The 18433-nt window shown below is 28.9% G+C and overlaps 2 protein-coding genes and 1 pseudogene across 2 annotated transcripts; 2 read left to right on the forward strand and 1 right to left on the reverse strand.

The window, feature by feature from the left end:
* Positions 1–1394: 1394 nt before the first annotated feature.
* LOC113849587 (pectinesterase 2-like) lies at positions 1395–3228 on the reverse strand. The gene is made up of 2 exons (XM_027479588.1): positions 2367–3228; positions 1395–2083 (listed from the first exon to the last, which is right to left on the reverse strand). The coding sequence occupies exons 1-2, from the start codon at positions 3226–3228 to the stop codon at positions 1395–1397; spliced, it is 1551 nt and encodes a 516-aa protein (XP_027335389.1).
* Positions 3229–8183: 4955 nt separating this feature from the next.
* On the forward strand, positions 8184–10309 carry LOC113849583 (pectinesterase 2-like). Its single transcript, XM_027479585.1, has 2 exons — positions 8184–9051; positions 9621–10309. The coding sequence occupies exons 1-2, from the start codon at positions 8184–8186 to the stop codon at positions 10307–10309; spliced, it is 1557 nt and encodes a 518-aa protein (XP_027335386.1).
* A 4861-nt stretch (positions 10310–15170) lies between these two features.
* On the forward strand, positions 15171–17009 carry LOC113850988 (annotated as a pseudogene).
* Positions 17010–18433: the final 1424 nt, after the last annotated feature.

An 18433-nucleotide genomic window follows, 5' to 3' on the forward strand; every position in this document is an offset into this window, starting at 1 on the left:
ATAAGAGATGCAACATGTAAGCAACTTAATAGCCAAAACAACATGTTAATAAAGAAATCTTAAATTAAATTGTATACATTGTGCCTCCTATGCCAACTTTTCTTCTTCCACATACAATAGTATAAAAAATGGGGACTACTACAACAAGCATTTCTACTTCAAGAAGAAAGAATAAAGTGTCATTCTGTGATTGTAGGTGTCAAGTGAAAATTTACACATTTTGGACTCTTCAAAATCCATGAGAATATTTCGTAGATGCCCAAATTTTAGAGTAAGTTGTCACATTAGTGCTTTCATTTTGTTTTACTATGATTTTTCCATCTTATTCTGCTATAGATTTTGCATATACTGCTGCAACGGCATGCTTACATACAATAAAATATATTATATTCAGCATAATAACAAAATTTTAATTATAGCATACTTCAAAGTATAGTAGGAAAAGAGTAGAATTGCAAAGATGAAAAATTGCAAAATAGCATAATTGCATAATATCAAAATAACATAATTCATAGTATACTATAATGAAAGGAGATGGAGAATGGAGAATGGAAGGTGATGAATGGACACTTCAAAATTTATATATAAACTACATTGGATCCGTTGGTCAGGTTGCAAATTTATTAAACAACGTTAAGATTAAAAGTAATAGTAGAGACTACATTGAGACTCAATTTATGTACATGGACTTATTTATAAATTTTTCATATATAAAGACTAAATTACAAATTTATTTTAGATATAGGGACTAAAAAATCATTTAAACTTTATTTTTATTTTTAACTTCATCATTATCATCATCTTAATAACTAATACAATTTAATGGTAGTCTTAAAAAAAATGTGAAGTATAAGGTGAAATGTTTTAAAATGAAAATTGAGGAAGATAAAGATCAAAATACATGCTCTATATGAAATGAAAGATAAGTAAATAATCATAGTACCTCATGATAATTTTAAGTTTGTTGATCTTTAGAGAAATTTTACATTCCCTCAAATAAGTTCAATTGCTTTGATTAGTGACATTGCATGTATATTTAAATGTTAATAAATAATAAAAATAATAAATCATATTTTTAACATTTGACTTCTTTTTTGAGAAAAAATATATATAAGACGGACATTTCATATATTTTATCACTAATTATATTCTTAATGCAACTCAGCACACATAAAAGTAACAAATCCTTGTAAGGATAATAAACTATTATCAACTTCTTTATAGTATACAAATAAATTTGGTAATACAATCCATAAATAATAATAAAGCTATTATCACCTAAATTAACTAAATAAATTTTCTTATTGTATTTGATGGAACATGTTCAAACTTATATTGAAGTGGTGAAAATAAAAGAATAAGAAATTAATAAATCCACCAACAAATGATTAAATTTAAAGACTAGAGGTGAAAGGAACACTTGTAGAAGGTAACCATGAGTTGCCACCAATAAAATTCCCAACTGTGAATTTTGAAGCTTCAGAAGCACTTGTAATGACATGATAACCTGACCATTTAACTCGGTTTGCAGTTGAAGCACCTGGTCCTGTGTTCATGTATTCTCCATAGTACAAAGTACTTAAAGCAAAATTACCACTCCATTCTAACCAACCTATTGGATTGATTAAACTATCAAGATAAGTCTTCATGAAAACTGTTCTTGAATATTGTTGCCATGGCCTTCCAAGGTATGTCTTAACTGAGATTTGAACTGGTTTCAAGTCTGAAGCAGCAATGACCTTTGAATTGTGAATAGAAATACCTGTGTTTTGGTTTGGATCGGTTCTTCCTTGGGCAGTGATTGTGTTTACTTTGTTTGGAGGATTTCTTGCAAAGAGATTACAATTTTGGAACACAACAGCAGCATTACCAAAGATGAAGTCAACAGTGCCATAAACGTCACATTCTCTATAAAATTGCCTCTCAGAGTGCACATACAGCGTGTCTTGATAACCTTCAATACTACATCTGTAAAATACTGATAAGTCTGAACCAGAACGCAATGCAACAGCTTGGTGGTTTGCTGCACCTGCAGTGTTCCTAAACGTGATATCTTGAGCAATGAATCCATCTCCAACAACAGCTGCAACAATTCATGTATACTAGTTAAGTATTAATCTTTGAATATTTCTTTTAATTTATTTTTCAATTTTTCTAATTGAGTTCAAATAACTAATAATAATATGATTTTATTAAAATAATGTATTGATCATAATTTTGTATCTCTAACATAGTAAATATTTTTTTTTTATTAGTTGCTTTCGTGACTTAAAATAATCGGTTAACAAATATGTTTATTTTTTTACCAATTACATGGTTGAAAAAGACGATGAATTAGTATTTACTAAGATAAATTTTTGGCTTACCAACAGTGGCTGAACGGAAGGTTGTGGTGCCTCCTCCAACACTTTTGCTACCTGTGATGATTGTTTTGCCCATACCATCACCAACCAACATTATATTATGTGCCTTTATCTCAACTTGTTCATTGTATATCCCTGCCTTCACGTATATCACATACCTTCCACTACTACTCTTTGGAGCAGCATTCACGGCTGCACTGACAGTTGTGTACTTTCCAGACCCATCTTTAGCCACAACTACGTTTGCTTTAGAAGCTGGAGAAGCAGCTTGCAACAGCTTTCTATCACCTGGCTTCACCCATGTTGGGAAACCATCTTTGTAAATTGGTTCTTCGTATTGAACCTTGTTAAGAGCCAAGGTGTTGCTTAGCAACTTGGTAACGTTGTTGGACATTAAAGGCAACACATAGTCTTGAACCCCAAGTTCGTAGAACCCAGCTTTGCATGTCTCAAGGTTAGTGAGAGCTGTGCTAAGCCATGTTTGGGTATCTACTTGGGAACACTTTGTGTTAGGGTCTATGGTTTGGTTGAGCTTAAGAATAGTTTGTTCATAAAGCTCAACGCAATCAGCCCATGCAGCTGTTTCACGTGGGTTGCGGCATTTTGAGCCAAGTGAGAGAGTGTTTGCATGGCCTTTGAGTGTTCTCTCTTGTGCAAGTTGCAATGAAAGTTTGAAAAAATCTGATTTTTGCTTGATGGGTTTGTATTGGTGAGTGGGGTTATTGCTCAAGAAATTCTCACACGGTTGAGGGTTTGGGGTTTGGCTGCACCAAAGTTTGATGTCATTCGATGAATAACCATAAACTACAGAGGAAAACAGCAAGGGGACGAATAAAAGTGTTGTGAATAACTGAAAAGTTTCCATAGTTTGATTAATTTCTTCGAGCTATGGATAATTTTCGTTAACAGAAAATGGAGTAAATCAGAGAGAAAATTGTTTGAACTAGTTTGGATCGATGATGTTTCATGTCTTAATTTTGTGCTTATTTATAGAGGATGGCGAGACATGGTTGTTAAAATTATATGGATAATATATTTTCGGCGGGAGCACACAAAACTTTCTACTTTTCCAAGTCTTTTTCGTTTTTCTTTATGAGTGTATATTATTTCAATACAAGACAGTTCTGTATAGCTTGTTCAAAATTTGGGCTTATGTTTTTGACCATCACCATGCGCTATTTTAATAAATATTTGACCATTAAAAAAAGTGTACTTTCGAAAGTGTTACCCTTTTTGCAATAACATGCATATATTGAAAGGTTGAAAACGCTTTTAGTGATATGATTAATTTGTTTGTGTAATATACAGAACTCACGAGTTCTACGGTTCCTTTAACATACTTTTTTAAAAAGGAAAACGTTCTCATTTTTTATGAACAAAGGTTGGAACAAACTACATATCAAGACTACTTGCCATTTACTTGTTTGGCAATTATAGCAGATGAGATGAATGTGTTACGTATAATTTGTGATCAATCGCAACGAATTTTTGTATTCCGTGACAAAGGTTGCACCACGGAGTACAAATTAACAAACCATATTTACTACTTGCCATTTATTTGTTTGCCAATAATAGCACATGGGTTGAAAGAATTATGTATGAATTGTGATCAATTACAACGATTTTTTATAGGCTTGCTTTAATAATTAAGCTTGATTATTTCAACACTAAATATTTTTTACTAGTATAAGTGAATATGTTATCTATATATTATTTATATTATATTTTTATTTATTGTGAAATTTGTATTAATAAAATACTTTCATTATTCATATAAATAAATATAATTAGTTATTTAATATATAATTACTAACTGATCATTTAATATATAAGTTATATAATATAAATTTATGATATAAGTAGGATCATTATTTAATTTTAATGAATATTTAGTTTTTTTTTTATAATATCGTCAGGATCATAAACCAAAAAATCAACATTTAATCAAACAGATAACATTATAAAATTAAAACTAAAATGGGCTAATATTATAAATATTAAAACTTATATTTATAAAATTATAAGGATCAAAATCAAACTTTTAAAATATAAAATTAAAACTAACAGTTGAGATATAAATTATTAGAAAAATATATATGTAGGACAGAAAATGTTGCACGTAATTATCCTACAAAATTTCCTGGCATTTATCAAAGAAGGATAATTAGTACTACATGATTCAAATAAAGCAGCCTAAGGAGTTTATGACTTCTAAATCCGATGCCAGTTGTTCATAATTATTCAACTTAAAGTTTTTAGCGACACCAAGTGGCCTCTGCAGAATTCTATGCATATAGAATAAAACATTGGACAATTTGTTGTCGTGTTTGGAATTGGAAAAGGATATGACTGTCAAGTTGGAGTCTGGCATTTCAAAACGCATAAGTCATAAATACTGCTTGTCTGTTCTCAATCGCTCTGGATTATCAAAGATTAATTGCAAAGAACCATTAAAAAAAGATTAATTAAAAAAAAAAAAAGTAAAGCATCGGGGTACTGTGTTAATTTATTTGGTATCCGTTTCTTTCATACCTTAAATATTGTGTTAAATATCTATAAAAAATTATTTGTCACAAAAAAATAATTAATCAAAATTTACAAATAATAAATTATACAAATATTAAAAAATAAAATAACAAAACCCAATTAAGCTTTATCCGATTAATGTTCCAGTATTCACGTTCAGCCGCAATTGACCCTGGGATGTCCTAGGAAAACATTGACTCAGGTGTCATGTCATGGTCAAGACAATAACGTAGGGTAATTAAACCTAGGCTTGCTTGACTATGTTGTCATGTGTTGATATTTTTGTTGAAACCTGACGTATTAGACCTAATTTATCGAATTTGATTCCGCAAATTAACAGAGTTTCCCCAGCCAAAGAATAATCTATATAAAATTAAGCATGGCGTCTATTGATATATCGAATTTGTTAAATATTTACTTTTTAGTTTTATCTGTAATTAATCCACGTGTAAGTTGTTCGGATTATGACTGGACATATCTTTGAATTGAGCATGGCGTCGATTGACTTGACACGTGGCATAATTAAGCAGCCAAATGAAACGCTCGCCGTTAGCTAATTGTATTGGATTTGCATGTCAACGTTGAAGAGTAGAACATACACAGGTTGAAATTCTTAAATTGACGACTGGGTGATTTATATTTTACTATACTAAAAGCATATTAAATCATTAATTTAAAACATGCGACAGTGATTATTGTTGCAGCAAGGAAGTGCACGCATGCAAGTTTTTAATTAATAATGATTTCAAAATATATATTTTTCTGCACCCGAGAATATCGTTTATTCATTATTAATAATTTTTCAATAAATTAAAAAAGTCATGAATAAGATCTTTTATAGTATTGCTCAAAAGAATTTTCTCAGAAGCTCGAGCTGATCTGACATAATTCTAACATTATACATGCATGTCATGAAAAAGCTGTTAAAAAGAACTACGTAACGTAAAGATTCATGACTTGAGAAAAAGGTATTTGACGGCTATGGGCTCGTGTTGTTCTGCTGGTTTGAGAGTTTTGAAAGTGTCAAATAAATCACTTTGAAAATGTGAACTTTCACAGAAATTATGTTATTTTCACACTATTATGCATATAATTTACTCATCAAAATACACACATTATAGTAATTAGTTTTAACTAAATTCACTCAAACATTAAAATCTAAATTTAAACTGATGTTAATTATAAATTGACGTTGCTATGCCCTTGCTAGCATTCAAATGCGTGTTTCTTAAAATTCTAAATTTTTTTTTTCCACCATTCATTTTTCTTCCAACAAGAGAAATCAGAACCAGTAATGTGTATATATAGAACTACTCTGGAAATTGTGTGTGATATGAAGTTTCGATGACATATATTACAGTAGTATTACATTTCTCACACGTGCTTAAATAACTTAATTAGATATAACTACATGAAAATAAAATGAATTTAATTATAATCAAATAATAAAATGTATATAAATGTTTTTCCGTATATCATCGTTGAATTCTTATATTTAGAAAATGCTAATTTTCGAGGGATATGTGGTTCAATATTAAATTAACGGATTCCATTAAAATTATTTATTACTTTAAAATGTTTCAACGGAAATACGTTGTATTTAAATTTAATTAAATAATGATTATTAACAAAGCGGTTTATTTTTTTTGTCATGCGGTGCATATAAAAAGAATTAACAAAAATAATGAAATTGCTAGGCAGTATGATTTATTTATTTTACAAACTTGGTGTACAAATGATGTGGTTATGTTTCGTTTTATTTCTTAATTTTTGTGGTTATTTAATTCATTATTAAACCAATCAATAACAAACTCTCCGCATAAAATCGTATGCATTCGTATTTAATTTTTGTACTAAATAGAACTGTTCAAAAGATATTAACATATTACAATCGTAATTATATTCACAGATAAAAAGATTAAATATGAAGTTGAAGGAGATTGGACTCGTCAAATAATTAATAACAAAGGTACTAATTAATTAGCTGGTTTAGAAAATTTAATTTATAAAAATACAGCTAATAAATAACTGAGATTTATGGTAAATGAAATATATTAAATTATATTTATTTCTCTCATTTGAAATTTCGGGATTTGCGGCGAACTTAGTAAATGTGAAGCGGAAGGGACCCATATGTCCTGCATGGATTGAGACTCCTTTCTCAATTCTATGTCTCAGAATTGAGTTGACGTTTGAGACGTTTATCAGAATCACGGCACGCTTATACTTACTCTTCCTAATTTTCCATTTGCATACTTGGAACTATGATTCTACATTTCGTGCTTCTGAGAATTTTCTTTCTGATATTCCACTAACAGTTTCTTTTTTTTTTTTCCTTTGGCTTTGCATGATAAAAGAATATATGCCCAAAACTCCGAAATTGACTAACTGTTTCTGCTAGCAGACATGCATGCATATATATATATATATATATATATATATATATATGTATATCAGTTTGATTCCAACTGTTAACTAATCAACGGTTGCACTAGACCAATAGAAATATAGGTCACTTGTTTCTACTTATAATGTTTTTCCAAGACATCGATTTTGATCGAAATAAAAGGCCATATTAAATTATCAATTTATACTAAGTTCTAGAATACTTTATTCAATATCTTCTATTGCAAGAAATAAAATCCTTACTTGCTTTTAATTTTTTGAAATATAAATTTGATAGTTTTCATTGAAAAAAAGTAGGGTTTTTACTATGGATTGCATAAATATGTGTTTTTTGAGTTTATATTAAATGCTTTTAATTATTTAAACATGAATTTTTAAATTTATAATATATTAAATATATTACATTTTTCGTTCAATAGACATGCATTACGAAAGTCAAAGAGAATAAAAATATTCCTGTTCCTATATATGGGCAAATTGTTATCATTCTTTAATTGGTATTAGTCTTATGTACTACTAACCTATGTCCTTAATTATTGAATCTCCCTCCTGAACTTTGTGTGTAAGGGTTGAATATCCTTGTATGTACTCCCTTTAATGTTATTTAACTAATAAATATTTCCTATATTATAAACATCATTTCGATACTTTAGCCCCACCATTCAACTATTGTTTAAAATAATGTCCAAATAGACAAAAGCAAAAACAAAAACAAAAACAAAAATGAATTCGATAAACTACCCCAACACTCTTGACTTTTGTCCTCATACTCAACAACTACCTCTCAACACATCATCTATATAAACACAACGACCTCAAACCCTTAAATCACCACTCTTAACTAGAAAATATATAAAATCGTCCTAAGGCTATAGAAAGCAAAGTACTATGGCATCGCTTCTCTTACTACTTTCTCTTCTAATTGTTCCCTTCTTGTATTTCCCTTTCGTTTCTTGTTATTCCTCAAATGACATCAAATTGTCGTGCAGCCAAACGCCTAACCCTCAGCCATGTGAGTATTTCTTGATCAACAACCTTGCTCACATGCACAAACAAATCAAACAAAAAGCTGATTTCACTAACCTCTCTCTTCAACTGGCCCAAGAGAGAGCTATGATGAGCCATGCAAATGCACTTTCACTAGGCCCAAAGTGCCGGAACCCACGTGAAAAAGCTGCATGGGTTGATTGCCTTCAAATGTATGAGCACACCATTCATAGGCTCAATAAAACCTTAGACCCTAACACCAGGTGCTCCCAAACTGATTCTCAAACATGGCTCAGTGCTGCTCTCACCAACCTTGAGGCATGCAAAACCGGGTTTTATGAACTTGGGGTTCAAGACTATGTGTTGCCCCTGATGATGTCTAACAACGTTACTATGTTGCTAAGCAATGTTTTGGCTCTTAACAAGGTTGAATACCAAGAACCAAAAACATACAAAGATGGGTTCCCAACATGGGTTAAACCAGGTGACCGTAAATTGTTGCAAACTTCTTCTCCATCTTCTCAGGCAAATGCGGTGGTGGCTAAAGATGGGTCTGGCCATTTCACAACAATAAATGCTGCCATAAATGCTGCACCAAAAAGCAATAGTGGAAGATATGTGATATACGTGAAGGCTGGGGAATACAATGAACAAGTTGAGATAAAGTCTAACAACATCATGTTGATGGGAGATGGTATTGGGAAGACTATTATTACTGGTAGTAGTAGTGTTGGAGGAGGCTCCACAACCTTCCGTTCTGCCACTGTTGGTAAGAAAATCAATTTTTCAACAGCATAGACAACGACTTCTATATTTTTATCATAGCTACTTTCTCTTATATTTATTCTTTATATTTTTAAAATACTAATTTGTACGAATATTTTTTCAAGACACAATAATGTGAATTATTTAATAACTTTTTTCTTAAATCAATAATTTTTCTTTGCAATTATATATCCGCTCATTTCCACATTTAGTTTAGAAGGGTCACTTGTTACACCATCAATGAAAAAAGTCATTACTACTGCGAAAAATATTAACAATATATTATTTTAAATACACTTTTTGACTTTTTTTTTATCAATTTTTTAAAATTTAAAATATTTTATAAATTCATAACTTTTTAAAATTTATTTTGACACTTTAGAAAACTAGTCATTACTAGAATTGTGTTGAATAATAAATTAAAAGAATGAATGTGTGGCTAGTATTCTTTTTGTACTACATAGCATGATTAATAATTCATTTTATCTATTTTATCTCTTAAAATTTTATTAAAATGAAACAAAATTAAATGTCGAGAACTAACCAATTGTGTTTACACATATGATTTTTCAGCTATTGATGGGGATGGGTTTATTGGTAGAGATATCACATTTAGGAACAGTGCAGGTGCATCAAATCACCAAGCCGTAGCACTACGCTCAGGATCAGATTTATCAGTGTTTTACAGATGTGGTTTCGAAGGATACCAAGACACACTCTATGTGTACACTGAGCGACAATTCTATAGGGAGTGTGACATCTATGGCACAGTTGACTTCATCTTTGGTAATGCTGCTGTGGTGTTCCAAAATTGTAACCTTTTTGCAAGAAACCCTCCAAACAAAATCAACACTATAACTGCCCAAGGCAGAACTGATCCAAACCAAAACACTGGAATTTCCATTCACAATTCAAAGGTTACAGCAGCCTCAGATTTGCAAACAGCTCAAAGTTCTGTTAAGACCTATCTTGGAAGACCATGGCAACAATATTCTAGAACAGTTTTCATTGAAACTTATCTTGATAGTTTGATTGATCCAAGTGGTTGGTTAGAATGGAGTGGTAATTTTGCATTAAGTACTTTGTATTATGGCGAGTACATGAACACAGGTCCTGGTTCATCCACTGCAGATCGGGTTAATTGGGGTGGTTATCATGTTATCACTAGTGCTTCCGAGGCATCAAAATTCACAGTTGCAAATTTCATAGGAGGAAGTTCATGGTTGCCAGCAACTGGAGTTCCATTCACCCCTGGTTTATAAATTAATTATTTTGCTATATATGTTGTACCATTACTGAATTGTTTTTTTATTATGTGAAAGTCAATTATCAATAATGTTGTACTAGTGGGATCAAGGAAAATAGATCATTAGTACCGTATTACGGTTCTCATTAAGGATAGATCTTAGTTTTGGTTTTGTTTGAGTTAGGGGAGGGAATTGTTTGTATTCATATTGATATTTAATTCGTTTTCGATGTATGAAAAAGCTTTAATTTGTTAGTTTAATAGTAAATTGTTTTGTTATGTACGAGTTAGAGTTTTTAATTTTATCTACATATACGAGGTAGAGTACATTGCTTGTACTCTTTTAATAATGAAAAAATAGTAGTGTGGTGGCCAAATAGAATTGATATCATACTGGTTTGTTGTTATTTATGGGGACATTTTCCATGATACACAATTTTTTAAAATAAGAAAAAAAATTAATTATAGATTATAAGAGTATTCCAATCCATGTCGACCAAGGAGCAAGCTCGATCCTGAGGGTAGTTTAGAAGTGTGATCGCCTAGAATCTAAGCTTAAAAGAGTGTCCAAAGTAAAAATCGTGTTCTACTTTCATTTGAAAAAAATTTCAGCTCTTGCCATTTGCAGTTAAAAAAAAAACAAAAAAGATCTTTTAATTCTTCGCACTTCACTTGTTATAAACATAGTTGACTTCTTAATTTCTATAAACTTAAAACTTCATTTAATTATAAAATTTTACTATTCTTAACATTAAAGCTCATGAAAAATTTTAGCTTTCTTCAAAAAAATTAAACAGTTATTAAGTTTGTCAAATTTATAAATTATTATCTAAATGTTTCAATCACTTATAAAATTTAATTTACGGTGTCAGTGACTATATCATCAACGGAAAAAAGTTTTTTAGAATTAAAGTTAATCAAAACCTACTTAAGGTCATCAATTTCACAAAAACAATTGAATAGTCTTATAATTTTATCAATCGATAAAGAATTTTTAAAAAATATTAATGTTAATTTTATCATTAATGATTTTGTATCTTAAAATACTCATAAAATATATTTTTTATAATTTTATGTTTTTGTAGTTGATTATAACATACGAGTCGAGTTTATTTGAATGAAAGAATTTTTTTTTTTATAATTTTATTAAAAAAATTATAGTCACTTAAAAAAAATATATTATTTTAATAAAATTATTAATATATATTTTTATTTTGTTTATTATATTTTATAACTTTTTTTAAAAATCTCTAATTTCTTATTTCGTCTATAGTCCCAAAATGGTCAAGAACACCTACCAAAGTGTACTCTTATAATGTTACAATATTTTCTTTTTCCAAATAGAACTAGACAGTATTATTACTTAAGACACAGGAAAATATTTTGATTTATAAGTTAAGTGATAATAAATACATTTTTAATTTTTCTTAATTATTTAAATTAATATTAAATAAATCTTGTTTTAAATATAATAAAAATTTTATTTTATTATAAAATTATATTTTTATTTCTATAACTATACCTTTGATGTATACGGTAATCTTTTTAAATAAACTTTGTCTATGAGAAAAGTTTAAATCACAATAAGTTTATTATTAATTATGTTATAATTTTACTCTTATACTTTTCCTTGATCATTTATATCAATTTATAGATAATTTTTTATTACAAGTATATTTTTATGTTATATTTTCTAGATTTTAATTTGTAACAATATTTTCTATTATATTTTTAAAATATATTTAACATATTTTATATGTTTAATTTAATTTTACATGTTATTGTAAAAATAAAGGAGAAGGAAAAAACTCCAAAAATTGGCTGTACTACAGAAACGTTTTTTTTTTTTTTAATTTGTGTTTTCTATATTAAAAGGTTTATTTTGTTTTTTATTTATAGATTTGAATCGAGTAAATTGATTTTGTTTAGGTTACGATATTTTAAATGATATCTTTTTTTTTTTTTGGTGAAATTTAAGTAAAATATATTGTATCCTCTCTATTTGAAAGAGTTTGGTATCTTTGTAAAATTATCATTAGTTAATTTTATATTAATAAATAATAAAATTAATAATTTAATTAAAAAATATTAATATTCTTTAATTTTCATCTATCTAAAATATAATAATAATTAGAAAAAAAATTTATCTATCTAAAATGTGAAACCGATGAATTGGCCTTTCTCTTTCAAATTTCAACAAAACTGTCAATATGTGGCATCATGGTTGACCAAGCAGACTTTACCCAACGGCGCTTTTTGGAATTAATAATTATCTTTGAGGTCTGATGTTTGATTACGCATTACAACCTCAATTTTAACTAACTCAATTTTATATAAAGATCGTATTATTGATCTTCACAAATATCTCCCAGCGCGTAGATGAATGACTTTCATTAAAGTCAAGAAATAAATTAATAAAATGTGATTATAAAAATGGATGACTTTAAGGTTATACATTTAAAAATAGTGATTCTACATAATAGTTTTAAATATTCATCACGTAAAAAGAAACACATTTATTATATTAAAAATATAGCTTAATAAATACTTGTCTATTAATAAAATTTTAGTATTAAGAGATATTTAAACACAGCCTTTAAAACTAATATTAACATTTTCTTAAATGATTATTTATTATTTATTTTTATTTTTTAACCACTCATATTTGATTATATGGATCAGATATATAATTAATTTCTTACCTGTCATAAAAAGTATCATTATTAACAATTCAATGTTAGATTAACTTTTATTAGTATAAATATTTTTTATCAAAAATTAAATTGTTGGCATAAATACTTTAAGTTTATATATATTATAATAATAAATAAGTTTATTAAGATAAAATATTAATAACTAAAGCATATTATTTGTTAATATAAGCCTTCAAATTCTTTATTGATAATTTCTTCCATTATATCGCGAGATTTAACTATTGGTTTATGATAGTTTAGCCAACCAGAACATTTTTTGAATATAGATATACGATATTTAACACTTTATATGATGTATATGCCCATTGGAGAAGAAAGAATTGAGAAAAAAATGATAAACTTAATTTTTTTTCACAAGGCCTAACTGTGACCATGGCAAACAATTATGTGATATGGTGTATATGGCAATGCATTAATCTGCAGAATAGTTTGCAGCTGAGCATATTATGAGCAGAATCAATTGTAATAAAGCTGGTTCCTTTTGGGGTGTAATGTTCGATTTTTTATTATTTATTGGATAATATGTTGAGTCAAAAAAGCGTCAATAGATTCATCCGTTTTGTGGTGTGCGTTTCACAGTTCCAAAACGTGCAAAGCCAATAGATTTGTCCAATACTTTCATTCCACGTGGATGCATGGGAGGTCTCAGGTCAGTTAATGTCTCTAATAACCTTTGTTTGATTCAGTGATTGAACAAATGGCACTGATTTTAAAAGCCATCAAATTCTTTGGCCGCTGTATTTGAATCCTTAAACTCAAAATATTAATAATTTCTTCCCTTTATAAACTTCTTTTCACTTTACGTTTTTTTCCCTGTCACAGGGAACAACTATATAAATTATATAATTCTGGATCATGATCAAACACTATTAAATTAATCTTAAGATTATTAAATAAGTAAGATATTTAATCGCAAGATGATAACTACTATCAGATTGATATATAACAATTTATTTATAATATAGTTTATATTAATGAAAATAAGTTATAGGTCACAAATAATTAAAAGATAAATTTATTATCAATTAATTAAATAATGTGAGCATAATTTGCAACAAAAAAAAAAACATATCTCTTAAAATTAGGTTTATATATATTATTTAATTATTTGTCAGTGATATTATTTTTTTACTCTTGGTGTCCTTTAACTTATTTTGTTATTAAAATCATATTGCAAATAAATTATTATGTTTCAATTAAATATAACATCTTGATCATTTATAAATTTTAAGTTTAATTCAACAATGTTTAGATAGACTACAAAATTTAGTGCTTCTACATTTTTATGTATTTTATTTTTTAGAAATATTAGCTACATATTATTTAATATTATTTTAAATACATTCTTTATTATCAACTAAATTTATTAAAAAATATAAAATTATATGATTTTACACCTAATTTAATAAATTTTATTCATAATTTTATAATTTTTAAGTATATTTTAATCAATAATTAAGAATATAAAATAAAGATTGTGTAAAAAAAAAGTATTATTACCGGTCTTCTTCATTTTGTATGGGCAGAAATCAATGGTTGAAACAGAAAATGACATTTTATTTTCTTTCGTCCAACATATTGGGATCATGTACGTTTTTAATACTACATTGATAAACATCTTTCATTTAATCATCATGTATATATATCAGTTCGTATTTCGAGCATTAATCTTTAGCTAGAATAAGATTCTTATTCATCTAATAATGTCAAAGTTGACAAATTAAACTAATCAAATACAATTAGCCTCCATCAAACTACCGGATTAGTTGACACGTTTTTACTTTTGAAAGGTTGCAAACATAGTTGCGAGAAAGTTGCATGTGTGGTGAACGCAAAATAGTGTATGTGCAAATTATAAACAAATAACAAATTTGCTATTCTAATATTGTACATTGATGAAAGAATATGCAACCAAAACAAAAACGAAAAGGACTTGGAAAGTAGAGGGAAGTCTCCAAGGCCCTAACTAGCATCCATAATTCCATATTAATTCAAGACATCAACTTCTCGTTATCCTCTATATATAGGCACCAAAATTAGGACCCTAAACACCATCCAAATCCAACACAATTGAATCTAGCTCAAACTTAATGTCATACACCATATTCATCATCCATTTGCTGTCATCCAAAATTTTATTTTCCAGTGGCCATAGCAAGCCCAATGGAAGCTGTTCGCTTAATCACAACACTTTTAATATTCGTTCCCTTGCTGTTTTCCTTTTTAGTTTATGGTTATTCTTCCAATGACATCAAACTTTGGTGCAGCCAAACCCCAAACCCTCAACCGTGTGAGTATTTCTTGAGCAATAACCCCACTCACCAATACAAACCCATCAAGCAAAAATCCGATTTTTTCAAACTTTCGTTGCAACTTGCACAAGAGAGAACACTCAAAGGCCATGCAAACACTCTCACTTGGTTCAAAATGCCGCAACCCACGTGAAACAGCTGCATGGGCTGATTGCGTTGAGCTTTATGAACAAACTATTCTTAAGCTCCACCAAACCTTAGACCCTAACACAAAGTGTTCCCAAGTAGACACCCAAACATGGCTTAGCACAGCTCTCACTAACCTTGAGACATGCAAAGCTGGGTTCTACGAACTTGGGGTTCAAGACTATGTGTTGCCTTTAATGTCCAACAAAGTTACCAAGTTGCTAAGCAACACCTTGGCTCTTAACAAGGTTCAATACGAAGAACCAAGTTGCAAAGATGGTTTCCCAACATGGGTGAAGCCAGGGGATAGAAAGCTGTTGCAAGCTGCTTCTCCAGCTTCTAAAGCAAACGTAGTTGGGGCAAAAGATGGTTCTGGAAAGTACACCACTGTCAGTGCAGCCGTGAATGCTGCTCCAAAGAGTAGTAGTGGAAGGTATGTGATATACGTGAAGGCAGGGATATACAATGAACAAGTTGAATAAAGGCAAATAATATCATGTTGGTTGGTGATGGTATGGGCAAAACCATCATCACAGGTAGCAAAAGTGTTGGAGTAGGCACCACAACCTTCCGTTCAGCCACTGTTGGTAAGCCAAAAGATAATCATAATATTCATCTTCTTTTTCAACCATGTAATTGCTAAAATAATAAACAGATTTGTTAACCTATTTTTTAAGTCACAAAAGCAACCAATAATAATAATAATAGAAATATTTACTATGTTAGATATACAAAATTATGATCAATACATTCTTATAATAAAATCATATTGTTATTAGTTATTTGAACTCGATTAAAAAAATTGAAAAATAAATTATGAGAAATATTGAATTATTCAAAGATCAAGACTTAACTAGTATACATGAATTGTCGCAGCTGTTGTTGGAGATGGATTCATTGCTCAAGATATCACGTTTAGGAACACTGCAGGTGCAGCAAACCACCAAGCTGTTGCATTGCGTTCTGGTTCAGACTTATCAGTATTTTACAGATGTAGCATTGAAGGTTATCAAGACACATTGTATGTGCACTCTGAGAGGCAATTCTATAGGGAATGTGACATTTATGGCACTGTTGACTTTATCTTTGGTAATGCTTCTGTTGTGTTCCAAAACTGTAACCTTTTTGCAAGAAACCCTCCAAACAAAATAAACACAATCACTGCCCAAGGAAGAACCGATCCAAACTAAAACACAGGTATTTCCATTCACAATTCAAAGGTCACTGCTGCCTCAAACTTGAAACCAGTTCAAAGCTCGGTTAAGACATGCCTTGGAAGGCCATGGCAACAATATTCAAGAACAATTTTATGAAGACTTATTTTGATAGTTTGATCAATCCAATGGGTTGGTTAGAATGGAGTGGTAACTTTGCTTTAAGTACTTTGTACTACGAAGAATACATGAACACAGGACCAGGTGCTTCAAACGCAAACCGATTTAAATGGTCGGGTTATCATGTCATTATTAGTGCTTCTAAAGCTTCAAAATTCACTGTTGGAAATTTCGTTGCTGGCAACTCATGGTTACCTTCCACAAGTGTTCCTTTCACCTCTGGTCTTTAAATTTTATCATTTGTTAGTAGATTTATTGATTTGTTATTCTTTTATTTTCGCCCCTTCAACATATAAGTTTGAATGATGTTTTATCAAATACAAGAAGAAAATTTACTTAGCTAGTGGTGATAATAGCTTTATTATTCTTTATAAATTGTTTAACCAAATTCATTTGTATAATGTGAAAAAGTTGATAATAGTTTGTACTTTTGTTAAACTGGATTTCTTGATTTTACATGATTCTTGTTTTTAGTTATGTTTCAAGCATGTTTTTTTATTGAATCAAAATAATTACCATTACTAAAATTTATGTACCAAGATAAATTGTCTTGTTATCGTGTCAGGATTTGTTACTGTTATATGTGCTGAATTATATTAAGAATATAATTAGTGATAAAATATACGAAACATCCGTCTTATATGTTTTTTCTTAAAAAAAGTTTAATGTTAAAAATATGATTTATTATTTTTATTATTTATTAACATGTAAACATACATGCATGGTCACTAATCAAAGCAATTGAACTTATCTGGGAGAATGTAAAATTTCTCTAAAAATTAACAAACTTAAGATATTATCACAAGGTGCTTTGATTATTTACTTATCTTTCACTTCATATGGAGTATAAATAAATGTATTTTCATCTTTATCTCCTTCAAGTTTTATTTTAAAACACTTAATTTTATACTTCACATGTTTTTAGAACTACCATTAATTAATTTATACCAGTAATTAAGATGATGATAATACCCATAACATCTTGATCATTTATAAATTTTAAGTTTAATTCAACAACGTTTAGATAGACTACAAAATTTAGTGCTTCTACATTTTTTTTGTATTTTATTTTTTAGAAATATTAGCTACATATTATTTAATATTATTTTAAATACATACTTTATTATCAACTAAATTTATTAAAAAATATAAAATTATATGATTTTACACGTAATTTAATAAATTTTATTCATAATTTTATAATTTTTAAGTTTCATCCTCAACCTTTATTTATTTCTAGTGTAAGTTTAATTAAGTGAATTTATTTAAAACTAAATTATAAGGTTTGCAAATTAATATGTAAATTATACATAAAAATAAAGGCAGAAAAACTTAATTTCTGTGAAATTTCTCATTGTCATTATTGTCAAAGTTGTTTATTTGACATTTTGAAAACTCTCAAACCAGCAACACATCATGTGTGAGTTGACCGCCAAATGCTTTACAACTCATTGATCTCTGTACGTGGTCATTTGTTCTTCTTTAAGAGTGTTGTTTCTTAATGACACTTATCTTTATTAGAAAAAACATTATCGCATATGCTAATTCGAAAAGTTATAATAGTGAATTCTTTTGAAATATTTTCTAGTAAATCACAATATGTACATTATTATTCATAGCTATATATACTTGTTTCACATGCAAGTCTTTTTCA

Source organism: Abrus precatorius, unplaced genomic scaffold (genome assembly GCF_003935025.1).
Source record: "Abrus precatorius isolate BTA unplaced genomic scaffold, Abrus_2018 Scaffold9, whole genome shotgun sequence".
In the NCBI taxonomy this organism is placed as follows: Eukaryota; Viridiplantae; Streptophyta; class Magnoliopsida; order Fabales; family Fabaceae; genus Abrus; species Abrus precatorius.

What these genes read in the sequence shown, in the direction of transcription:
- LOC113849587 (XM_027479588.1), bottom strand. Translation starts at nt 3,228, where the DNA reads ATGGAAACTTTTCAGTTATTCACAACACTTTTATTCGTCCCCTTGCTG. An exon ending in CTTCCGTTCAGCCACTGTTG is followed by an intron (nt 2,084 to 2,366) that starts GTAAGCCAAAAA and finishes GAATTGTTGCAG; the next exon opens with CTGTTGTTGGAGATGGATTC.
- LOC113849583 (XM_027479585.1), top strand. Translation starts at nt 8,184, where the DNA reads ATGGCATCGCTTCTCTTACTACTTTCTCTTCTAATTGTTCCCTTCTTG. An exon ending in CTTCCGTTCTGCCACTGTTG is followed by an intron (nt 9,052 to 9,620) that starts GTAAGAAAATCA and finishes ATGATTTTTCAG; the next exon opens with CTATTGATGGGGATGGGTTT.